Source organism: Varroa destructor, unplaced genomic scaffold, assembly GCF_002443255.2.
Source record: "Varroa destructor unplaced genomic scaffold, Vdes_3.0 BEIS01000002.1, whole genome shotgun sequence".
Lineage (NCBI taxonomy): Eukaryota > Metazoa > Arthropoda > Arachnida > Mesostigmata > Varroidae > Varroa > Varroa destructor.
In genome coordinates this window covers 41,066,678-41,093,149 of record NW_019211455.1, presented here as the reverse complement: position 1 = coordinate 41,093,149, position 26,472 = coordinate 41,066,678, and the positions used below count along the sequence as shown (strand labels likewise).

At 38.1% G+C, this 26,472-nt stretch overlaps 2 protein-coding genes and 3 long non-coding RNA genes across 7 annotated transcripts in view; 2 read left to right on the top strand and 3 right to left on the bottom strand.

The window, feature by feature from the left end:
- The window catches only part of LOC111244163 (uncharacterized), a 10,600-nt gene extending 5,055 nt beyond the window's left edge, over positions 1-5,545 (bottom strand). Inside the window, exon 1 of the long non-coding RNA XR_015321054.1 lies at positions 5,078-5,545. This is a non-coding gene — a long non-coding RNA (uncharacterized LOC111244163). The remainder of the gene's footprint in view (positions 1-5,077) is intronic.
- LOC147757806 (uncharacterized) lies at positions 2,247-26,472 on the top strand. Its single transcript, XR_015321045.1, has 3 exons — positions 2,247-2,737; positions 2,884-2,976; positions 22,962-26,472. It is a non-coding gene; the product is annotated as an uncharacterized LOC147757806 (long non-coding RNA).
- The window catches only part of LOC111244159 (AMP deaminase 2-like), a 58,579-nt gene continuing 36,250 nt past the window's right edge, over positions 4,144-26,472 (top strand). For 2 of the 3 annotated variants that reach the window (XM_086980026.1, XM_086980027.1), the window contains exon 1: positions 5,766-5,958. The gene's annotated coding sequence lies outside the window, so the exon portion shown is untranslated. Of the gene's footprint in view, positions 4,590-5,765; positions 5,959-26,472 lie in introns of those variants that run through there. The other variant, XM_022790928.2, reaches the window with a different exon arrangement.
- Positions 7,150-9,894, bottom strand: LOC147757807 (uncharacterized). Its single transcript, XR_015321053.1, has 3 exons — positions 8,931-9,894; positions 8,326-8,580; positions 7,150-7,728 (listed from the first exon to the last, which is right to left on the bottom strand). It is a non-coding gene; the product is annotated as an uncharacterized LOC147757807 (long non-coding RNA).
- On the bottom strand, positions 19,465-20,819 carry LOC111244161 (uncharacterized). The gene is made up of 2 exons (XM_022790933.2): positions 20,401-20,819; positions 19,465-20,071 (listed from the first exon to the last, which is right to left on the bottom strand). The coding sequence occupies exons 1-2, from the start codon at positions 20,626-20,628 to the stop codon at positions 19,817-19,819; spliced, it is 483 nt and encodes a 160-aa protein (XP_022646668.1). The 5' UTR covers positions 20,629-20,819; the 3' UTR covers positions 19,465-19,816.

The window sequence follows — 26,472 nt, the reverse complement described above, 5'->3', positions numbered from 1 at the left end:
TCGTGATTTTTACGTATTTTTATTTTTCTTTTTTTACATACTGGGTCTAAGAAGAGCGTCCTTGCTGGAAGCTGAGAATAAACTTACATCAATAATAGAAAAAGTTGGTTTCAGAGCCGTTAACTGTATCTGCTAATTGGCCTTCCACATCCTATGAGAAATTAGATATGTAGCTTTTTGGTCTTGCAAATCGTATTCTAAAAACAATGCTTTCCGAACTACGGGAGAGGCCCGCCGCAGTAGTTGGGCTCTTGCACTCATTAACAAATGGACGTTAATGCTAATTTTTCTCAGTTAGGTAAATTTAATAGATGTGCAAAAAATGTGAATTTTAAAAAGATCGTGTGGTTTTTATATATACTAGTCTCCGTACAGGAAACTAGATTCTGACCAGTTTCCTGTACGGAGGCTAATTGACTAAATATTATGGACAACAATGGCCGCAGTGGACATCGTCTATGAGTCAAAAGCTTTGTACACCAGTTATGAACCAGAGTAAAAAAGCTATTACAAGAATATGCGCCACATTGCAATATCATGCATTGCAATATAATGGAACTTTATTATTATTATAATAAAGTTCCATTAAAACCCCTAGAGAACTTTCATATAACTAGAACTAGTCATATATATAGTTATGACAAATTTAACTAGTGTACAGCTGTATATTTAGGAAGGCTTGTGGGCCTGGACGAAGAATTGTCTTTTACGACTGCTTGTAGGACGTGCTTACGTCCAAAAGCGTACTAATTTAATGATTTAGTGGAAGGTGCGCTTCGTGGAATGTAATATTCTGGTAGTACACGCTTCCGCCGTACACTTCTCCATACACTGCATTGTTCCTTAGCGACGGTGGATAAAGATAGTTTTTTTTTGCCTGAGATCAGTGTACGGTCAATATATATAAGCGCTGTGAAGAAGACGCACTATTTTGTAGCACGCGACCTGAACAATTTCGATGGCAAGCAAAGGCAAACATGAAGAGCTATTAGAAATAAAGTAGCCAGCCCTAGCCATAGCTTAAGGGATCACTTTCCTTTTGAGAAAACAAACGCGAAAGTTGATTTGGTCTCACTTCGCGAACTTGTACTCATGCGGCGGAGTAATTGATAACTTGAAGTGTGAAATTATCGTCGAGCTATCGGCGATCATTATACGGCGTTTCGGTGGAACGCACATCAAGAACAACGTGATAGAATGGACACACGATGTCAAGCAATTTCTATTAAATTGTAAGGCAGACCAAATAAACAATGAGTAAAACTCAAATAAAGATCGGATCGCTGTGATCACAGTGCTGAATCGCCGTATCTGAAGGAAAGCTTTTTTCAATACGTGATGTTAAATATTTACCATGTTATGTCCTGAAGCACGCTATTTCACGCTATATATATATAGAGCATTTAAGTTGAAGTTTCCTGTGCAAATGCCGAGATTTCGGCTCAATCCGGTACCTTAATGCCTATCTAAGGAATTCGATTTATTCAAAAATAATTTACGACACAGCTAGAAAAATAAACGAAATGAAATCATTTATCATGCTCCGATCTGTCAATGTTTTACCAGAACAGTATATCTGTTTTATGAGAAATCACAAACCTGCGTTATCTTCCGATAAACCTTTTTGGTACACTTGTAAAGAAACGTTCCTCTTTACAAGGAACTAGATAACGACGAGGCGATCACGAAAATGGTGACAAGTGGTCAGTTGTGCTGATTATTTTTCTGTTCCTTCCGCACATTTTCTATTCACAGATCCGCAGATGGATAATACTCCTCTTCAACTAACTATTAGATGCACCTATTTACACGAAGTAATTATTTTGTCTCAAAATGAAGTGTTATTTTAGGGTTTATTATATGTTATTATGACTTTCTTATGTATGCGTTCTCGATGGGGTCTTTCTCGACAACTTGGCCGCATTTATCGAAAATCAATTGCTACAGGTATCAATTTTTCGTTATTGCAAACATGATTCTGTACCTAACACAATACAAGTACATCGACTTCCTTAAACCATCAACCGAACTGTCGTTTTTGAATCTCTTTGTTCGTTAAATAAACCTAAACAAATTTTAACCCATCCGTTTTCAATTGAAATTTGTACTTTGAAACACTCTGATATGCTTGCTTCGACATTATCATGGTATCAAGTCGGTGCAAGAGAACGCTGAGCTTTGCAGACTATGCTTGGCAAAGGGTTCGAGGTAGGTAGGCGTCAGTGCGGAAACCTTGTACAATACGTTGATTATCACTCTTTGTGAGCCGATAAAGTTGTATTCTAGACTTCCGGAACATTCTTGCGTTAATTAGAGTAGCAAGCTTCATAAGAAAATAAATTGCCGATTCAGCGAATAAGGCTATTAACGAAGTCAGAAAGTGTTGCTACTCAGAAGTGTTCAATTCTTCAGAGGCACACCCGGTGGGACAGACGACACAGTGAATAGTTCTGAGATCTTTTTGTATTTAATTTCCTCAAAATTTTCAGCGTTTTTGATACACTTTCACCGATGCTCATAATGCGGATATAAACTTTACCATCCAAACCTCTGATATGTTCTCATTATTAGGTAAAATTGCAAAAGGGATACCAGTGAAGTCTATTTTCTCGATGTCAAATATGCACGACCCGTCGACATTTTTTCATGGAGCCAATAGACGCATACAAGCTAAGCTGTTATTATGCTCCTACCGTCAAAACGTTCCTATACGGAGCAGGAACAGGCACAGGTTTCCGTAAGTAGCCATTTCCTCTCCAAAGGCTTAAAGCCAAAATCGATCCCCAGCGTGTGCGACAATTAAAAGTTGGTCTCGGCTCCAACAGCAAGTTTACTCTTAACTGAGACTAATCGTGGTTGAACTCGTTCTGTTTATTGCTACAGGTTGCTTACGAATGCATTCGTCCGACACGAACAAAAGTATACAAAGTTGCGAACAACTGAGGAATAAGGCCATGATAGCAATCTCCGCGGCGGGTAAGTGATGGATCACGCAATACCGCAGAAATCCTTTGTTACAACTCTCGTAATCTCTTAGCGGCAGATCAGTTATATTCCTCGCTATGTTCGAAGATGTGATACGTGTATGTAGTCAGTACGCGTTAGTCCGATTGATTTACTAGGGTTGCTCCTCTTCGCTATGACCCGAACTGATAACATTAATCAATGCACAGTACGTTAGAACCGTTTCCTAGAAATAAAATAGTATTTATTGTTCTGGCAATAATTGGCTGATCAGTAATAGTGAAGTGTACTATCTGGGCTTAAACAAACTAAGCACGTTCGTAGCACCTCGCGTTATAAAATTTCACTCAAGTAAAGATACAGTAAGTGAATTTTTTATTGCTCGTCATAAAGCAAGAAGAAGTTGTCTCCAAAAACAAGTGTGTGACGTACAATCGAAAACTGTGAAGTTGAAACTAAAGCCACAGGGCTGTTTTAGAAGGCCACCATGGGAAACCATGAATACTTATTGGACGTCAACCAAAACCAATAAGCGTGATCCAGGCCAACTAAATGATGCCGTAGCTATTAGTGCCTAGGAGTGCCGCTAAGAAATGAACTATATAACTATTATACGAATCTTAGGGCATCTACGTCTGTCTAACCATAGGCGGATACAATCTATGAACTTGCGCACTGACCTACGGCGAATCGATCGATCTACTGGTCGATTCTAGAAAAATATGCAAAACATCGGGCACTTATATTTGCAACACGTGTTGTAGATATGGAAAAAAAACTGCCGTATTGGTATTAGTATTGTTTCTGGCCGCATGGATTCTACCGATGATTTTTACAGCTTCAGGTGTCTATCGAGCATTTCTAGCATCTCTGATATCAAACTGTCATAATCCCATGCTTACAGGCCGGTCGATTGTTACATCCCAACAATAAGCTGTTTAATAGATAGATAACAACCATCCCGTGATCGAATCGATGAGATACTTTGGTTCAGCCTATCCTATGCAAACTATCTGTGAACGCACACTTTATCGCGGAAGTTGTATCAGCTCGATGCATATTGTTCTGAAGGGTTGTTTTTTTACTCGCTTAAGAATACAATGCTTCTAACTGTTTCCGCCAGAAAGTTTCATTGACAACGATCAATCTAATTTTAAGTTGTTAATAGGTTTGTATGATAATCGTCTTTTCTCATAAGTGCACGGAAAACAATCTTTGATGTCAAATTGCGAACCTAAGAGGTATACTGTAGCACCTCACGTTGTTTATGCGTGTGTCGACGTGAACGTACTTGTCGAGTTCTCAAGCCTCTGATTTCGTTCGTTGCCAGCAACAGCTGAGTCTGTCCCCTGTTTTGTCGAGTTGAAAGACATGGTTTTTTCTACACGATCTACTGATACCGAAGTGCCGACCACTACGCATCCCTCAAGCATCTGCCGTTCCTAGCTTGAGGAGCGGTCGCCAACAACTTTTCCTTTGATAAAACAAGGCGTTCTGCTTCTGAATGCAAGTAAAACGCTTCGTTCACAGTCAAACTGTGCTCCTTCATTGTATTGGCGGCAGTGTTTACCTTCGATACGAAGCTGTGCACTGGATTTTCTATCCGTCAGAGTCACAACTTAAATGTAAGCGTCACTGTTAAAGTCGTGTAAAACATAGACACGGTATCATCATTCGTCTTTCGAGAATATCTAGACGCCTTTCTTGCTTAGCTTCGTATTTTCGAAAACAACAAGTAGGGATCTAACGTGATTTGTAATAGTGTTTCATACTTTGAGGATAAGTTGTTTGTACTGCTGAATATGTATATGTAAAAATTTTTTAAATAGGCCTAAAATTAGATCTCAACTATAGCTAGTGCGACTTCGTAGCTTGCTTTCTATTTTATATTAATGTTTGTTAAGAGTGCAGAAGCATCGATGATATAAACGTTAGTGCGTATGCAGCTGGGTTTGACAAGATCTAAAACCATCCAACGAACGTGAAGCACATGACACGGTTTTCTACGTTTACCTTTAGTAGCTAACATCGTTGGCCTGCAAATATGAAGCTAACATACATCATGGTTCGAGAGAAACCTAGAAATAGCTATATTACCAAGAGTCAGTCTTACCTCTTACTTTTTACTGATTAACGAAATACAACCCGTTAAGTAGCCACTTCCTTCACAAGCGTACGAGCCAAACAATTCATTTGGGTCCGTTTGCAAAAAAAATTCGGTTACTTTCCTTAACATTCTACTGAATAATTGAATAGGTTCGATGCTATTAGGGCAACGATCAGGAGTCTGGGTTTGCGTTCCCATATTGCTTCCAGATAATACAGCAACGTGTATAGTATAGTGATACGAAAATATTGGTCTACCTACGAAAGGCAGGCAAGACCAAGTTCAAAACCATTAGACTTCGGGTAAGTCTGCGCCAAAAACCAAAATCCAAGGTCTAATCAAAAAAAGTCTATAGCCAGGAACTACATTACATAAAAGGCACTTTCGAGCAGATCATTGCAGTAGTACGCTTTGGAACAAAAGGAGTTCGTTACGCTCAGAGCAAAGGGCTTACGAACGGCCGCAAAAAACCGCTTTCTCCGCCCTCCCCCCTCCCCGACTCGCCCCGATCCCACGGGTTTTTTTTAAGTATACAGCTTCATATTACTCAGATATATTTATCGTTACCATCGTTTATACTATCATATATTCTTATATGACTAGCGTTATACCCTAGAACATTATTTTTGCAATGAAAACTACGGAATTTTTCATAATAGACGGAACGGTTCCGTTAATTAGCGAGTGCATCATACGGCTTCGGAGGAAGCCGATTGTAATGCAACTCTTCCATTATTACTGTAAATAAAAATCAGTTCACCCCCATCTTCCAACAACGACGCTGCTCTCATACCCGACGTTCTTTCTTTCGTAACAATCGCCATCGGTAACGTAGTGCGGTGAAAGAAAGCTATGAAATAAGTCCAATGAAATTCTAGGATCAACAGGCAAGTTTACACCCATGATAAACCAAAGTATTTTTTTTTAATGTTTTCTAGTACATCCTGATCTGTCACAGTCGCCAAGCTGTGGCGTTAATCAGTTTGGGTGACCTGCGTGAAAAGTTTAGATGATAGCGTTATTTCGAGTCGTAGTACGAACACAATGTAAATACTCTAGCCGTTCTAAGATTGTTGCTGGTAGACTGAGCTTAGCTTTGCAGCGTTAATTGCTTACCAATGCAAGAGAATGAAAATCTGCTGGAAAATTGCCCTCATACAGCATTGAAACGAAGATAACAACCGGATAAATGATCCCTTAATATTTCCTCCATTCGAAATTGTTCCAGCTATCACGGGCCCATAGGTTACAGCAAAACCATTTCCACCCCATTCATCGAAGAACTACCTTATCGTTAAAATCAACCATAGCTTACCTATTCATCTAGAAACAAATGCCCACTTTTTGTCTGACGTTGTTTTAAACAGGCTGCGGTATGCTTAAAGGTATTTTTCTCTACTTCTTTTCACTTCGGTTAGTACCTACAACATAGGTTATGACGCATTAATCATTGCTTTAGATCAACACATGAGGCAATAATTTCCTGTTTAGAATACATACAGACTGGTTATTTCTGTACGTGGCGCTTTTGTTTCAAGGTTGCGCACGACCATTTCGTATAACCCTAATTAATCATTATAGTGAGTGGGTAGCAGCCGGTCGCTAGAGCAGACGGCTAATTTTATTGAACTGCGTGCGAAGCACTGAAAGATGGCAAACAAAAGAACTTTAGACATATGTATATTGTACGAAATTTATTCTCTTAATTAATTAAAATCGTGTTGTCGTTCTAAGTGGCACATAGATATTTGGAATCTGTTAGAGTTTCGAAAAGTGTTTAATCGACATTATCACGTTCTTAATTTTATCCTATTAATAGCCTCTGGGACATAAGTTGAGCGAAACTAGCCATAACGTGATAACAATACCGCTAGGCAATTTGTGATAGACAAACAGGCCAAATCACTATCTCGAAAGCCATGAGCTGCCGTATCCTTTTATCCACTATAACATATGTACACTGTCTTTCATGGAAATACGCCCAAACGGAATTATATAGTAATCAATGTTGAAAAAGAAGAAAAACCTTCTTGAGAGGACCATTTCATGCAGAAGCTTAGTGAAACACAGTCGAGAGGACCATTTCATGCAGAAGCTTAGTGAAACACAGTCGCTAGCTCACATATCTCTAAATGATCTGTGTCATACAATCAATGAATGTTACTACCATGGCGGCTAGCAGACTGAAGCCAGTTGTATCCACTTCGCAGTGTTAACAGACGATTTATTCTAGAACTTAATATTACGTATAAACGAGGTACGTCAATCCTGTCTGAAACAGTTTCATACTCGGATCCAAAGCTGTTTTCAATTAAAATTCAGTTGCTAAAGGGAAAGTAGATTTTTTAAAACCTTTGCATCTGTTGCACAATATCCAGATCGGCTTTCCGATTTTGCCTCGGTATCCGGATTCCCATTTATACTCCTATGCACTTTCTTCGTTGGCCTTGGACTTCTCCAAGTCTATCTCAGATTGGCGTTTCTCCATTCGGTACGCTTTTTAGTTTTCTGTAAGTTTAGTTTTGGACACCAGCACGTAGCCAACTTACAAAGGCACTTAACGCAGCAACACAACGGTGCGCACCAACAACAAAAGTAGATTAGTAGACAAATAACGACGAGACCACCTATAGCGATTGCCCCGATAATCAATGCATCTGTAAATTTACAAGGCAGTAGTTAGTTACTTGTAGGCAACGTATACATGAAAAGTCGCGAAAGATCAAAACTCGTAGTTTTGAACAAAAGCAAAAAACTGAAACGCAAAACTGAGCTTTTCTTCTATATAATTCTAATATTCTAATGTTAACTCCAACTTAAAGACCTCCCAGCGCAAATACCCAACTAAGATGTTCCTATTGTATGTAACGGATACAATGATACTCTTGCATATCTTTGCATTGATCAATAGGAACATACTGAATTCGATAGTGAAGGAAAAGGAAAAAACAGGCACCGTTTTCGAAAACTGTTGTTGGATTGCGTTAGGTATACATTAAGGCTAATATAAGTGACCTTCGGATTTACTTCGTTGGTGTAAAGCGTTATTACAGTTAAATACATAGTTCGATAGAACTAAGCTTGCACAGAGTACTACCGAGTTATATACGCATATACGTATGTGTTAATATTGAACATATCCAGCAGTTCTACCCAAAAACAATCGTTTCCTATTTCTATGCTGTAGGAATTTAAAAATGATATGATATTATCTAGCTCATATACGCAATTCGTTCAATATCATTTATGCTTACGTTTCTCTAAAAACTTTAAAATGACGTCAGAGATGGGCTTTTCGGACGCTGGTACAATTGGGCCGTTCATTGTAGCTTACTTCGTGAAGCGTTCGGTGACGGAATTGTGCGCGCGATCCTCGACTTTTTTTATCGGCCGCACGGCGACATAACAAGGTCTTGGCATACCAATTTGACAGGATTTTTTACCGCGTCGACCTTCGTTTTGTTTATTTAGCCATTGAAGAAAAGCTTGGCTTAACATAGCCTGTAAGCCTACTTCATCGAGACACCCGACGAGAATCGGTGTAAAACGAAATGCGCAAACACTATAGTACCTGACTGGGTAAGTGACATCAATTTGTGATAAGTCTTGTCCTAATTGTTGTAGTATTCTGGCAAAAAAGTCGTGCTTATTCCCTTTGGTAGCACGCGTGCAAGATCGATCAACAATGAAGTTGAGTAGATTATGTTAAGCGTTGTGGTCATATATATCTAACGACCCCGGTGAACCATAACTTTCCAAGATCATACGAAGTTAATTATAAGGCACAACAGAAAAAGAAGCAAAAACACGCTTAACTGTGCGAATATACTTGGAAAGTTTGACTGAATGCACTGTTTACCATTCTGAGTAATAATCCAAATTCAAAATTTTTTGGTGCTTGTGCGCCATCCATTTGAGTAGATCGTTTTTCTTGGCACTATTAAAATTAATCTACGTCATGAGCTTCTATTTTTGAAACCCACAAAGAGAATTAACAAGACCCATTAGGATTGACATTGGACATAAACACTAAGATAACATCAATAATCTGCACCCGTACATTGGTGGCAAGTCTTCACCAGCTTTCACTTGAAATGACCTTTAAAGGTTACTTCGTTGTTCTTTATAATAACAGTAAAGTGACCATTTGTTTGCTGCCGATACGAATAAAATGGCTACTTTTTAACAATGTGGCGAGCTGCATCGGTTGCTGCTTTAGAAGGTTTAGAACGATGCCTAATGAAGCTATGCAAGTAACCCGGAATTTATCGTTCCACTGTTAGAGAATCCCGAAACAGAAATTCGAAATTTTAAGCGAAACCTCGGTCCTACACTACGACTTCGATGATTCCACGTAATAATCAATAGATGCACAAAAAGCGTTGATGTATCAGCTATGACTTTGACGCTAACGACTTTGAAGCCTTAAACTAGTCTTGTATCTAGCAATTTCGTTGAGTGAATAGCCTCCACTACTGTCCAAGAATTAACCTTCTGTAACGGAAATTTGTCCACAAGCACTTGGTTACGAAAAACCACATCCCTCTTAACTATTGTGTTGGTGCGGTGATTGTTGTCAAAAAGGATATATAAACGAATCTGTGCTAAATAATCCCCGTGTTAAAGGGGGACAAACTCATGGCAGGACAAATAGGCAAGCGGCGCTACTGGAATCTGAGTATCGTAATCGTTTTGTCTGTTACTCAGTTTAATGCTAGTATTCTCGTGCGATGCCTATACGGTGATAATCTGGTTTTAGCCGCTCACATGTGTTTGACTATTTATTGATGAGGCACTACGCTTTAGCGATACTCATAATAGCTAGAGTCGGTTCTCCTGTGAAAGCCGAACTCGCTAAAACTGGGTATAAGGACTGGGAAAATCGTCTTGCGGGTGATGTCCCATTCAATCAATAACTGGTCAATACACTCAAAAGTGTATGAAACTGTAGCATCGGACTAAAACAAAGGATGGTAGAATTTCAAAAAACAATTCAGCTTTAATCTGACGATATATGAATTTACAACTCACTGAGAGTAGCCAGAGGTTTTAGTAAGTACAAATCTCAGGAGTACTAATTTGTTCATACGTCCACATAGGAGCAGGCAGGACCCATCGTGTTTTGATTCAACATCTGATTGCGTATAGAATCCATACTACTCTCGGAACAATACAATTGCCTATACTGCAATTATAATAGAGTAAACAAACAGTAAAAGTTCATTAGCCGTACTTTGAATAGCAATATTTATGGCATACTCCACAATACGCGTTCTATCAAAGCGCCACCTAGAGAATCATTGTTATCATCAACTTAAAAAAATAACGCCTTCCACAATGACCAACTGCTTGCTGTTTCTACCTGCTCATTAGAGAGGAAACTGGGTCTATTGATGACCTCTGCGAAACTTTAGAACAGAGCAGTTAGATCGCGTAGCAACTCTTTAATGTCATGCTTGTTTTGCTTTTACTTTCTGAATGACAAGATCAGGCCTTCTGTAACTTTGTACCTAGAGCTTAGGCCCAGCTGAAGAGGAAACACTTCGACTAGAGAGTGGAAATTACAGAAAAATTGGAGCGATACTTCAAATCACCAGAAAAGATACCTCTTTGAATCTTTGGTTGAATGGTTGGAAATTTCGTATAGATACTAAAGGCGAAATTACCATGAAATATACTGAAATATAACACTCGTCGTACGGATAATTTTTTTCGTAAATTAAGTCCCCTGGAAAAACAAGCCAGAAAATATTGCAGACAGAAACAGTCTTCTCGACAATACTACTAATTCCCAAAATATCCTTTAAAGAGTATATGACCATGGTTCAGAGAACTGCAAAAAACCTTGAACTCCTTTAAAAGATCCTTGAAAAATGCTCACGAGCCATGATTCGACGTTTAAACGGAGCTGAGCAAAATAAATTGCATTGGAAGGAAATGTGTAATTACGTTTTATTTACCATAAATCGATTCTATATTTATCCTCAGTGGGTCCTAGAAATTATTTTACAGGATTTTTATTGATCTACGATTTCCAAAAGAGGCTCTGACACTAAGTAGTAAAACAACGAGGAAGGTTTCAGTCATCGATTCATCTTTTTTATTTTTGGACTAAAATGCATAAAATAAACACCTTTTGGAAAATGTCATTTTGTCTTTCAACTCATATTTAGCTTTTTAATTCCGTAAATAAGAAGTTGGTATTGATAGAAATATCAATTCAATCATAGAATATAGAATAGAAATCAAGAAAAACATTCTTTTTGTTTTTATACAGAGCAGTGTGCGTGAAGCGCTTGGACACGCCGTTCAATCTACCTACTTTGCAGCGTATTGATAATTTCTATGTATAACATTTTCAAGTTCTTAAATAAATATCTCTTATAGCTTAATGGCCTCTATATGATTACAAAAGGATTTTTATAAAACGTAACTGTCTTTTAGTTTGGTCGTGAATATGCAGCCGTGGTGGCCATAAGCCTAAGACCGAAAAACGGCCTTATTCATTTGCGCGCTAGACAGATCGCACCAAAGTCAAGGCTTTCTTTTTGTCTAAAATAGGCGGTTTACCTTATTGTCAGTTTTCAGTATTTTTCAAATCTAAATCAAAAACAAAAAATTACTGCACAATCTATGAAAGTTTGGCAGCTATGCTAGAGTTTCATTAACCTCATAAGGGTCTTTTAAATTCTTTGAATGAATATAAGTTCTGTGAATATACAGGGATTTCGTTAAAGCAGAATCTTAAGAAATATTGAATTTAAGAAATACTTGCCAACGATTCTAGGCACAATGCACGCTCAAGATATTTCGACATCATTTAAATTTCTAAGCAGGCTGTGACGGATTAACTTGATCGGTGCAAAGATTAGCTAAAAGTTTATGTCGATGATGACAAGAGGATTTGGTGCTAGCGTTTGCTGCGGTGAAGCAATTTAGTTGTGACTTTTCAATATGAATATGCGAATTAGTCGACCTCCTACAGAGTCGGCATTAAAGTGTTTCGAAAAATAACTTCAGAAATAGTCTGAGAAATTCAGTTTCGTCGAGGAAGCATCAGATTGTTGCATGCAAGCTGCATATAATATTTCACCGCTAATTCATTTTCCGATGGCTCGTCACTAGTTTTGTGATTGTGCGCGTCAGTAACAAAATAATTAAAATAATAATAATGATTTTGCGGACGGTTGGGTTTATGCGATTATAAATGCTTTCTTTTAAACAAATACTTCAAGTTTTTACGTCCTGTAGTGACGTTGAACATTATTTCCACCAGTTGAACGATGGCACGCAAGTAAGCATGTTGACGTTCTGTTTTCAAACAAGAACGTCTAAGTTCGTTAGATAAGTGCGTTACTGCGGTAGCATAGAAAAATAAGGTAGGGTAGACAGTAGATGGTCATAAACTGGATGGTAAAAGCACAAAGTCGTAAGGCCTTAAGTGAAGACTAGTCTTTATTTTTAACCTTTATCTACACTTAATCCAGACCTGTCAACCAATACTAGTTAGCTTTGACCAGTAGTTAATTCAAATTATTGCAAATTTAATTCAAAAAGTGCTCAATTGTTGCATGTCTTTTTCTTATGAGAGTTCGTGTTAACATACCGTTCTGTACCGATAATGAATGTCGCTGTACATAACATACGTGCATGCAATATCCCGCGGTACTCATTTGCCTTGAACCTCACCTTCTGCCTTCCTGTAGTCAGTACGAGGAGTCTGAGCAGAGTGTGATTGGATTCAGTGTTTGCAATGCGCATTAACTTAGCTTTTGGCGAACTTCATCTAGAGCTTCTTCATCTAGAACGTTGTCACGTTGGTAATAATGTAGAATAGTACAAGCACGATCCGCTTACACGAGGCTCGGGGACGAGTTTCTTTCAGATGGTTTCTCTCAAACTGCCCTGAGTTCCTCTTCATAGATCTTATTTGAGACGACATATAGGCGCCAGTATGCGTCATGTCGAATATCTGCAAAAACATTCGTTGGTAAGAATATCACCTTAAAATGGAGACTTCTTTAAAAACAGATAATTTGCTTAAACAATAACAGTAAATGTCTATTATATACTTAAGCATTCGCGCTTACGTATATTGGATCCGGCCCCACACAACAGCCACACACAAACAACAACAGCAATAACAAGCCACACGGTCTTGATTAAATGGCATCTGCTTTAGAAGTTGTTCCAAAACAACAGACACATTTACATGTTCATGCAAACATGGACTGATGCGCAACGATCAAGTTTGTGATTTTCGATTAGAGGACTACGTGTTAAAATCATAAAGACGTTCTTCTTGAGTTCGCACGGTTTCATCCTTTCAAATGATTTAGTGGAGTACTTTTTTTGAATAGTTTTTGTAACAATATGAACTCAAGGTTCTAAAATATCGAAGAATTTAGCCGAAGTATCTACTAATACAAACTACTTTATTCGAATCCTATTGAGACGCCAGCAGGCCTAGTGGATGAAGCTCTAGCTTTTGCCCTAGCGTTTTACCTTCGTCGTCTATAAGTATGTGACAACGAGACTGAGAACGCAAATATTTTCACATATTATGAGCAATTTAAGCTTTGCAATGCTTTTCGTAGAAGGCGAAAAGTGCAGAACTTCGTATAAGCGGAATTTCAATTAAATTATGGAGACGGCAACAGGGTTTTTCGTTTTACTGAGTAAATTTGCTGAAACTCAGAAGAAGTCAATATTGAACCACGCCCTCGCCATTTTAACGTCAGATTCGTTTCCGCGAACGAAACAGAAGCTTTGTTGTGGTGCTCCACAGGTAACTCGATAAATTCGACAATCATCATAAAAGCCACGTCTGTGTCTATGATTAAATAAAGTGTGGTATCAAAGCGATCCAAAAAAACCAAGGATAAGTAAAAACCAAAGATATATTCAAAAAGCCAATTCGCAATAATGATAATCTAAACTGGGAGAATATTTTGATATCTAATACTTGCAAAGGTGTATTTTTGTTGTGGTAATTAAGCCAATTTTTAAGTATTTATTAGGACTACGATGGGCTGGCTCCATCAGTAACTAGCGATGTTGTTCTAAAATGAACAGTAATTCATTAACATAGAAGATCGAAGGAGCTAAACAACCACTAGACCACAGCAACCGACTAAGTTCAAATTTTTTTATAGTATTCTACATGTTTCCAGCGGAAGCTAGTTATCCCTAACTTTAGAACGTATTCAGTGTAATTAGTATAAATGGGCTGTCCGATGGGCCGTAACACGCTACGAAACGATCCTCGTAGATTCTCATAACTATAAAGGCAAGGTTAACATATCTAAATTAACGAAACGTTGATACGGTATGGTGTCGCCCATAACAACAAAAAGCGTCGTTACAGTAAGAACGTATTAACTTTCTTTGAGCAAACAAAAAAAAAAACTATGTTTGTGAAATTTTTCAAAACAGATTAAAATTTCATTAATTGGTATGACAGGCAAAGCCTTTTATGGCTTCATTCTGTTCGGCTGCTTTCGCTATAGTTCAGAGAGTTCGGTAACGCGGAACATCATTATCAATATGTTTGAAGGAACATTTACAACGTTTGTTGTTATTGTCTCCTGTTCTTAAGTTTTAGCGGAACCCTTTATATCTAAATAATCGCTTTGGATGAACTATGTCGCTTTAAATCGTTTGAACGTTCACCAGGTCGGTGAGAAAGTAATGACGGCTTTTCGTCATATGCCACCGTTTCCCTTCAGCGATGTGAGGTCTAGCATGCTGTCGGTGATCTCACAACCAATTAATCGATATTAATCGATGAAATTGATCAAAACACAGTAAACATGAAAAAATGTCGTGATTAAAATTTACTCATTATACGTCATTCTTTTAGCTGCCGAATCCAATACTTTTGGAAACAGATCCTACGGAAACAAGCCCTTGCTTATTTTTGCAAGCCAATTATACGTCTCATTAGTAAGGAAGCATGCTAATATTTGGAAAAATAGGTCCGTTTATGGCTGCTGAATTTATCGAAGCTGAATATGATGACGAGAAAATTTGAATTCCGTCCATTCTATAGATAGTGAGGTATTGGGCACTGCAACGCCATGGACACATCGCCATATAGTCGTGAGTGATGGTAAAACCCGGAGTAAAAACCTACTTTGAGACAGGCGGCGTTGATGTCCAGAATTGCCTATTGCATCCGTGATATTAATGACAAGCTATGCAACGTTTTAATGTGGTACAGAGAAGTGCATCATGTGAACCTATCTGACCTAGTACGTGAGTGCTACCCGGCGCACTGCTACAGAGCGTGAGTTCTAATTCTTAATCTTACTATAGAAGAAATAGAAGCGGGTACCCAAAGCACCCAGAAGAATATGAAAAAATGGTATCCATGCCGCCTATTACAGTACTGCACAAGTATGTACATTTTATGCAAAAATCAGACTTATCACGTCAAAATGTTGTTGGAACATATCGTGGTAACTAACCGTTTTTAATTACCTAACAAAATTATTATATGTTCTTGTACAAATCTACATATAATCGAGCACGATGAACTTCTATGTGCAGGTCTTTGTGATCACGTGCTTGTGGGGCGTATCAAAAAGTATCAACAACACAATAGTACGACGATCGGCATAAAATACTGAATACGCAACGAACAACTCCGTAAATAATTTCTTTAACAGAATGTAATTTGTTTAACATTCAGTATCTCTAACAGTTTATCATTTCAAGCGTCATAATATTCTACCAGAATCAGACGTCGAAGAAAAATCAATGAATACATTGTTTTTACGTAGGTAGAAATGAGAGAAGTACTCAACCGCAAAGAAGTGCAACTTCGTTTCTTTTTTAGTCCCTAGTCATGATGGGGTGGTTGCAGAGAGCAATTCTTAGTTCTGTTCATGTTGACAGTTGAACTCATTACAGCACGTTATGCCTAAATTTGAAAGTTTGTGTGCGAACTGCAAAGGGCTGCTGTTTCGGCTATAATATATAATGAGAATGGTTACTCAGCACCGATAGTAGGTCATCTGTGAGTAAAAAAAAGTGCGACTTATGCCTTTAGGCAATAAAGGCCATGGACCAACTACCGATTATTTTAAATTTAAAATAGTGAACGCTATTGTATAAAATATAGTTTGAGAAACACTTTACCTTGGTTTAATCTCATAGACTCACACGACGTCAATATTTTCTCAGTAAATGTCGCTACCAAAATTATTCGCAAAAAAGCTCGTAACTGACATGGCTGTAGTAAATAGATATGCATAGAGTTAGTTATAGTGGAGTCCTAGTGGAGTGACGAGCTGTTGGCAATGAGTCCTATCGATAAATAAGGTATAAGGTCTGATATTGCAATTGTTATGCATTTTTTGACGTCTCGTTTACGTGACGTTTCGGGTACAACTTCTAATCAACGATTGAGTCCATCGGATACATTCGCAGCACGACGAGCAGACGAACTCTCTATTAAATAGGAGGATGAGTATCAGAATACGGATGCCCTTCCCTTTGGACATGTACAGCATAGGGTAACGGGCTTCATCCAGCCAAGAAACGTGATGTCAATAGCAAGACTAAATATTCGCGGGCATTAGCTACTGTGGTTTAGTTCATGATCACAAGATGAAGATCGAGAGATACTAGACGATTGTAACGATGCCCTGTGAGCTGTTTTATATGAATTAAATGTGCTTCCAAACTGTCAATTAGGACAATCTGCAGCGACTCGAGATCCTTGCGAAGCTTCAAGGAAGCCATCGGGATAACCTCAAATAGAATAGACAACAGTGGCAAACATAAATTGTGTGATAAGAAAAGTAAAAGCGCAAATACCTACATTCTGGTTCAGCTCACTAGTCTGATTAACAGCAAGACCAATGCTATGCATTTCCTATAAAGACAATGGGAAAGCAAATCTTGAATATCCAAATGGCACGAACCCTTCGAAAATGTCGGCGACACTCCGGATATCAATAATTTTTTTTTTGAGTATAAAAAACATTCTATGCGTTTCCCGATTATCGTCAAGCAGACGTTTTTCAGCGACTTACTGAGACATAATTATGCTACAAAGTTACGGAGAATGGGCGTTGTAGCATGCACTTTGCGCGTAGCAAGTAAAAGACTAATTTAGGTTGAGTTTCGGTATAGTAACGTAGTTACACAATGTGCTTCCAAAAAAATGTCAACAAATGTATGAAACGTGTAAAGTAGTATATGTCTGCCTACATGTCCTGTTTTTTTGGGCGGGGGGGGGGGGGGGGGTGGTGACAACTTAAATTTCTTAAAAAATATTTAATACTTAAATACCTTTTTCAGTAGACCAAAATACCATTGTTTAGGTCGAGGTACGAACGCTGTGCTGAAACACATCTTTTCCATGTAGATGAGTCTATATCTCATCCGCAGTATTCCTCCTTGTGTTTTATGAAAATGCTTTTTTTTTTTGGCTTGACAGCTCTGTGAAGGTGAAGTGGAACAATTCGACGCATATAGTACAGCAACAAAGAAATAACTATTGGAAAGGCGTAAGTAACTGAAGCCCCTAGTAGCTATGAAAAGTACGTCTGCTGATACTGTGTTTTTTGCATACATTTTTCCACTTGTATATACTGTGAGGACGATATTGTGATTTATCTGTTTTGTTTCTTAAAAAAACACAAAAAACTCACAGGGGTGCACCGGTCATATAGATTTTATATATTCAAGCTTATAGCTGAAAATCGGTATCCACCATAGGGTTAAATATATCTACTTTATGTACGTCTATCTATGTTTCGAGTTTTATGCCTGCCGTTAAGCATAAGGCATTAGACAGCTTCCAGCACGACATGACCCGTATGTCAATGCCCGGGTTCGAACCTAGACCACAACGCATCCCTGAAGAGTTAGCAGGCAAACACATTATTCAATAAGCTATCGCGGAGACCGTGATGTACCTAGGTGCCAAATTCTGGAGGTAGCTGGTTTAAATCTGCCATCTAACTCGCATGTATAGTGTGCGTACGACATGTTTCAATAAACGTATGACGATTTCACAATAACAACGGAAGCTTTACAATAAATAAACTATTACAGAAACAGATAGAACAAAGTGTCGATCAAATAAAACAAGAACTTTAGATTTTACTTGATAGTCGAACAGACTCTACTGTTAACACGTAACGAAGAGTTCGATGCCGTTCTACGTGATACAGCATTATAAGCGTAAAGGGCGTTCGAAATCCCGACATCGTATTAATAATTGTTTTTATTATCAGCGTATTACATGATTAAAATATATACTTACGTTTGATTTACTCTTCCGAAGCGAAAAGCGTTCCGAATTTTACATTTGCTACAGCATTACTTGAGCACTATTTCAACTTTGTAAGGACACCCCTCCTGACACGGAAAAAACCGTAAGTTTAGGTCCGGTTGCAATCCTTATTAAGAACCTACTTTTCTGTTGTTAACCTACATCCACTGCTACTTTGCACGTGACCATCGATTTATATTGATATAGTACAACAGATACGCACGTTCCAACTTCTGTGACATCCCTACCCTCCGTAGGCGATAATACGTCAAGCTTTAAAGAAGGACATGCAACGGGTAACGGAAGACGAACAAACAATCTCCGTCACCGTATATTTATTTCACATAAATCAATGTATAAACTAGCTCTCGTCATATCTCTTAACTGCTATGGTAGCAATAGAATCTTGACAACTTAATTAGTTTTCGTTTGTAGTTTTTTTTTTATTATACTGACAACCTAGTCTTCACAAACCAGTACCTCGTGTTTGCTCTACAATGCCTTTTGGCTGTTCCTTGAAGCATTAGCCGCAGGTTTCTATTCCTATACGGCCGTTACTGTGATGCATGACGTTATCATGACGCCCTGGGTTGTCTCTGACTCAGCCCTTAGATTAGATACTTGTAATACTGCGCGGCTTATTTTTCTTGCAAGTATGGGATAGACTAGTTTTTTTGCAACCTAAGGATAGGTTGTCCGAACCGTTGTGCCTATTTGATAAGTGTTAATTATTCGACCAATGTCATACGCAATTTAGTCCGCTTGGGGGATTTGTTTTGAATGAGCTAATGTAGGAGATTTGGAACGTTCGTAAATTACACCTTGAAATATATTATTTTTGAAGGAAAACTGATTTTTAGCATAGGTCTCCGTCTGTCTGATGTATATCTGTGACAAGCCGTTCGGTCACAACAACTCACTCTGTATCCGTTTGGCGGTGACAAGACAATGTTCAAAACATTGTTACATTTCATACCATTTCGATTTCAAATACAGCTAGGCCCGATAAGACGATTGTTTTTGCACGTGATGGTACATTGTGTATCACCATTGCACGCAGCCATTGTGTGAGTAATTAATACTTCATAATGAACGGAACAGAACATGAGCATAATGAAGAGTTGAATGACTTTATTAGGTTATAGTTAATAAAATTGTAGCCTTCCTTAGGGACTGCTTCATTGAAGAAGAACTTTTTGATCTTAGTTCGTTTGTCATTTCAATGGAATTATAGGTTATGAAATATCGGTTGCCCACAAGCCTCTCTATTTTTCTTTATTTTCGCTACAAAACCGAAAAACAGTACTGACACAACAAGCAATCTACTTTCATTTAAACTGGATGTGGCATGGGAACTTTGTTAAGTGTTACAGGATTGTTATAATAACACATTGGTTCTCGCTTGATACTCAACGGTTGGTCAGCAACCCCTGAAACAATTACGTAATAAAACGTACTTATAGTAACTGTGTGGCAGCGGCGGTCTCAGCAGGACTAGCCTCAGCTTCTGCAAGAATAACTTCAGTTTTGGCAGCTTCTGTTAAAACCGGTGCCTCGGTCTCAATAGCTTCAGTCTTTGTCGCCTCCGTCGGAGCCGCAGTGCTCGAAGCCGTAAAAAATTTTCGAGTCGTGGGAGCTTTTTCCGTAGTGGACGCTGGTGTAGTGATATCATACGCAGGGTCACATCCTGCCTTCCGTGGATCCATGCATCTCTGCACACGTCATAAATAATGATTCATTAGTTCGAATTTCCAGTATATATTTATATATATATATATAGATAAATCTCGGTTGACTTTAATATTTTTTCTGTAAGATACACTTCGTCTTCGAGATCACGTATGATTGCTCGAAGGCAAGCAGGAACAATGCCACTACCACTGGCTTACCGCTTCTAATTACTAGTAAGGCTTTGATTTGCGCTAATGTATTGAATTGAAAAGTAGGCGCAACTAATCGGATGGAATTATTTAGCTAGCATCATTATGCTGTAAAACAGAAACGAAAAAAGAGAGCTGTAAGTAAAGAAAATAATACTAACCAGATGGGTGGGGCTGAAGTGCTGTCCGAACCTACAAGTAAATTTAGCCGAAAACCAAAAGCTGCACCTGGAATACATTGTGCAGTCGTTGGGGTCTGGCACAAGCTGCGAATTCATTGTAGCATCTGGCGGGCAATCTGGACTACCTGGTCCAAAGCTGAAGGGTTTTGCTTGAACCTCTAAGGCAAGCATTGGCATAAGGCAGCATGCAACAGCGAGGAACATCATCTTCTCCAGTCGTTTATTCAGAAAGCTCAGGCTGTAGAAAAAGGGAAATGCAAAATAATTTATCACAAAGTAACCCGAAAAACGTTCACTCGACAGGGTCCTTTGTTTCGAACAGTATTTTGCAAAAGGAATGGCCGATCAATCTCACGTTAGAACTATTTACGTAACACGACTGGCGATACCTAGTCGTGTTAAGAGCTTATATAGTCAGAGGGATATCATAAATTGTTAAACCTTATCTAATCGTTCGGAATCTCTACAACGATGGACGACGAACTACGTCATTGATTCAGTGAGAAGAGATGGCTAGCGGTCAGTTACATCCGAAAGCAGAATTCTCGTTCTCATACTTCTACGATCATTATCATCGTAGGTATCCTCAGAATCTATCAGAACGAGTATTGTGCATTTTGAAGCTGGCTGGTTCGAACTGGATATCAATTAACTAGTGGTGTTTTGCATTGTGTAAGTCTGATTTTTTGCACGATCTCCTATAAAATCTGATTCATTTTTTAAGCCCCTTTGACGGAACACGTTGTGTCCAGTACTTAATCACTTACTGGCTCATTTACTACTGCCCTATTATAGTGCCTCGAAAAGGCACCGCACATATATACTTATATCGATATACACAGTTATAGAGGACAACTCGTAACGTCTACTTACTTATACCGTGATTAGGTTTTCTCTAGCCACGAACAGGTGGAAGGGATTGGCTAGACATAAACTTATCCGTTCTAACGAATATATTAATTGCTTGCTCGTCGTACGTTCTGAGCAACACATCTCTTTTTCCACTCTCATACAGAATCATGATATAAAAATATACTCACAAATCGGTAAGTATGGCTAATCAGGCAGACCCCTTCCTTTGCATACATTTACCATTATGTTGATGACTGATCTTCTGGCGCGCAAGAGCTTGCCAGGTCCTTTGTTCCCACAAAAATCCTCGGGCCTTGGCGTTGCTTAAAGGTCATGAGAGAGTGATGTTGCCTATCGAAAGCGTGTCGAAATGATTTAAAGAAACAAGCGTTGCGATAATTGTGTATATATGGATACGGCAAAAAAATATTATATACTAGAAAATGGAGTCGAAAAAATCGCCAAAACTCTAGTGAATAAAGTACATTATAATATAAAGTTAGTATCCGCTGGGCACATATATATACACATAACATTTGAGTCTTTATTTAGTAAACCGGCCGTATCAAATGAAAGTCGAAAAAAAAATGTATAATTCCCGACTCCCGTTTGATGTAGTAAATTTAGAAAAAAACAACTACGATTCTTAGCGCTGTAGTTTTACAGGTGCCAAAAATCAAAATCATCAAAACCATAATAGTTCTCAGCGATATATATATATATATATATATATACATATATGCTCGCTTACTTATGCTACAAGCATTACATTCACCTTTTCCACTTTAGTTTTAATTAAGGCATACCCAATTTTATACCGTGTTAAATTACAATTTACTGCATTCAATACTAAAATACTAATTTTTACACTTCTAAGCCGTCACGTTACCTTTAGCCATTACGCCGAAGTCCCATAATGACCGCCGAGGGCAAAGACCGTCTGTGTTAAAGGTTCGTAATCTCGGACCTACAGGAATTGAACATTAGTTTCTTTTCGCTTATATCCACAATGAGCTTCACAAAGCTTTACCGTTCTTGTAGGGTTATCCCTCGTCTAAAAGACATTTTTCAAGTCTCAAGCGTTGCGGACGCACGTCACAACGAACGGCCCGTCAATAAATGTACCTATAGAGGTTGAGAAACGCTTTGCTGATGCGTGCATGCGGTTATCCACTATTTTTGACAATAGAGGCAAAACTGTAATTTCTACAGCAACACCACAAGTTCAGGACGGTAGAGGGAAGAAGCTCATCTTCGTTAGGAAATAGATGGATCGTCTGTATTGGCGGTGATCATAAAAACACGGTGAAGCTTTGCGTACGCGAAAGCCAACGATCCATAGTAGGAAGGGGAGTAGTAATAGATTGTCATAAAACTACTAGCGTTTTGCAAACTAGATGGCTTGATATGACCCGCGTCAGACCGGCGCTGGTGTTATTTGGAAGGTGAAACTTAACAGCAGTGCTGCTAAACTTGTTGGACCGCAATTATTTAAGCTCAAGATAGCACACCTTGATGATAAGAGAAACGTGTGCAAAAATTCGCTTTATTTTACCATTTTATTACAAAATAAACAAAAATGCCTAGATCGATCGAAAAACTTGTGCTGTTGATGTATATCTGCCTGTATGGGGAGAAGCAACTTAAAGATGGCTCTGTTTTTCGTTCCGGAAATTTCGATTTGAAAGGTGCTCCTTGCAGCGGTCGATCATTTATGAAAAAAGGTCATCAAACTATTGAGCAAAACCGACATGTGACTGGTCCTGATACGGCCAGGGAAGTGAACATACATCACTGAACAAGCTTCAGGAAGCTGGCTACAAAAAAGTGAACTTGAGTATGGCTACTACAAAGGCAAAAAAATCTACTCGACCGTCTCTAAAATTTGACAGAAACGCAAGGCCGAAACCAAGCCACTTGTAAAGCGGTCGACCGTGAGCAATAAACAGCGAAATAGGAAAATGTGGACCGAAATCTGTGGCGAAGGTCAGGCTACCGTTAGAAAAGACGATGCTATGTGTTGAATACGATAGGAAGTATTTGGTGGTCTATTATGAGTCGCACGCCTCTGCCATAAACAACTAATAAAACTGCAATGAGCTATTGAAAAGAAAAATAATTGTTATAACTTTTCTCCCAGAGAGCTCAACAATTCTATAGTGATAGGAATGTCATATTATCAAAAAAAAAATGACAGAAGATCGATCAAAATCATGCATATTTTGTTTTTGGTAGTATAATTTAAAAAAAAAAAAAAAATGACAAATATTTCAATTTTAGCTTAGAACAGTCAATACTTTTCCACAAATCCATATATCATATATATACAAGATGGGGCAAATGTTCGTGAATTTTTACTTTCCATTCGTACAACATCTATAGGATAGGCCGTACATAGGGGGCTGAGTAATCTCAAGACTGCTTAACGCTATCGCTGAAAGCAGTCATAACCACGTGAAGGAATTACAATGGTGTATTCACCAGAGATGATCTTATTATATGGCGGAATTGGGCTTATTACAATTGATTTCGTTTCTAAAAAAAATTGAATTGAAGATACCTATGTCGTTGGCCCGTAAACGTTTGGTTTGTGAGGCTATATGAGCCAGTGAGTTATATAAACTATTAAGAATTTCGGACGAAATGGTCAGTGATTTAACAAAAACTAAATATGATTAAAAAAAAAAAAAGGGAAATATGATAAAAAGGTTAGTTCAAGAAGAGGACATTTTTCAATCATTTACTGTCAGGTTAGACCGGTTAAAAATTATGATTTGTCCATTATAAGTCCATATGATGCCCTGCTACGCAGGGTGGAGCCGGCTTCCGAATAGCGTACACTTGAGAAGATAAGAGAAACAGTATCAATGTGCACACCGTTTTCCAAAGCCAATTTGATCGGATTGTATCGTGGTTATGCATGGTTCTGGCGTGAACAATCAGCCACGGTAAATTCAGGTTTATAATGATTTATATTTTATTACATTTACTTATGATGATATAATTTTGTCCTAATAATACGTTATGCTTATAAACTCGCCGAATTTTCAGTGTAAAACAACAGTGTAAAACTACGGTGCCTTATCTATACACATATATGCACACCTACTAATCTAAGTTGTAGTCTGAAGCTACTTTTTTAAAATTTCTCTATGAAATTCGCATTGACGATACCCAATTGATCATGTAACCTAATTTAATAAAATTATCTTATTAAAACATAACTTACTTTCTGTTTGAGAACACAATTTTAAGACAGCTGCCAGAAAAATCGTGGCGCTTGTTTTGCTTCTGCATCGTTCAACGGAAGTTAAATAAACTACTTAGATGTTTCATATAACTTTACCCGTTGAAACTTAATAAAAACAAATAACGTGAATCGCACGAAATTTTTTAGTTACGTGAGTATTAGAGGCATTCCGTAAATCCGTTCAGTAGTATTAACATTTCAAATTATCGTTTATGTGCTCGAAAACAACGAACTGGCCCATATAGTTTCTGCCCCATATACCCCTACCTTCATTTATTTGTTGAGCGAATTTTTTCAATACCTTTGGGGAACTTCTTTCTACCTTGAATACATACATACATACATCGAGAGAGAAAGAAAGAAAGAAAGAACGGAAGAAACTTATGAATTTACCGCTTTGAATGGATGGTACGATCGATTGGTGAAATTATGATAAATGAGACCACTTTTTAAAGAACTTCTCATTCTGTCGTTTAACCCACACACAGCTTTTAATAGACATGCTGTGTATATATACTGCGTAAAAGTTTTTAGAGCTGTTCGACCCAAAATCGATTCTATATTTTATCCAAATTATCCCATGGCTATCACCCATAGGGTATCAATGGGTGATACGGAATTGCAAATCGGAGAAGTTAGTGAGGTAACGAATATGCGGTGACAATATGCAGGGTGCTTCAATGCTAGCGACCTATAGCTTAAGAAAGGGCTAATAAAGATAAACTTATTTCTTGTAATCGAACACAATTGAACACAATCGAACACAAATTTTCATTACTTTTGTCTATTAAACCTTTCCAGTTATCTATCTTAAAAAGTACCAAAAAGTATTCAGGCCCATAGGCCATTTTACAACAATTACAGCATGATATGTTGGTATTACTATCTACCTGATGAATAAGATAGGGACTGATTTACTGGGAAGACTGGTTGAGTTGTGTCGAAATTTGCCTCTAGTCCATTTTTGGTACTATGTCACACTGGGTTGCACTTCATCAACAAGATTGTATGGCTAATTAGTCACTAGCGGCAATAAAAAAAAAATGTGGTACAAGGTCCCATTTAAAATTAATAACAGTTTTCGCCTTTTTATGAATAAGCCTATTATATAGTTTCGTATCTTTATAAATGTCCTTTGTGGACATAAATAACAACGAGGTGAATGTAGAAGGGGCATGAAAGGCTAAATCAGGATTTGTGCAGGGGGTCAATCGCCCTATAGAATGTATAATGGCGGTACCAAACGTAAGACAACTAATTTACGGCAGATATTGATGTTTCAAATGCTAGATTTGATTCTTCAGCTATTAAACACCCGTTTTATTAGTTAATAGTCCTGCCCAGCACGAAACAAGATATATGAAGTGGTTCAAGTCTAAGCTAAGCATGAAGGCTAGTTCTTCGTTGCCATGGTACAGCAGGACGAACAAGGGTTGGGTCTGTACTTGCATAGTACTAATTTATAACGTATATTTAGTAAAGTTGGTTTGCCATTGTTAAATATAGTACAGCTACTCTCGGAAGAAAATCAAATTGAAACGATTAATACAACTAACATCGTTAATAACATTCACTGCGAACTGAATTAAAAAAAAAAAGTCATAGTTTTAAGTTAATGCTGGGACAATAGGTTGGGGGGTGGTCGGAGATGTCGACCGAACCTCCACTCTTTATTTCCGTATTTAGGACAGCAATGGTACAACAGAGTATCCATAAAAAATGGATGGAAGATTTTGTTTCGCAATAGCAATAAATATGGCACAATTGTTATGATAACATACGTCGCACCTTGTTCAATACTCAGGGACGGTTAACTAATTAACCACCCAGGTATCAGAGAGGCTTCAAAAGTTCGAGATGTGATTGCGATGAAGGTTCAATCGGATCTCTCAGTTAGCAGATTAAATCTCTTAGAGGATAAATCCATACGAGGCCTCCCCTTTAACTTT

Coding starts and splice junctions, on each gene's coding strand:
- LOC111244161 (XM_022790933.2), bottom strand. CDS start 20,628: ATGATGTTCCTCGCTGTTGCATGCTGCCTTATGCCAATGCTTGCCTTA. Junction 20,072..20,400: donor ACTTCAGCCCCACCCATCTG/GTTAGTATTATT, acceptor TGACGTGTGCAG/AGATGCATGGATCCACGGAA.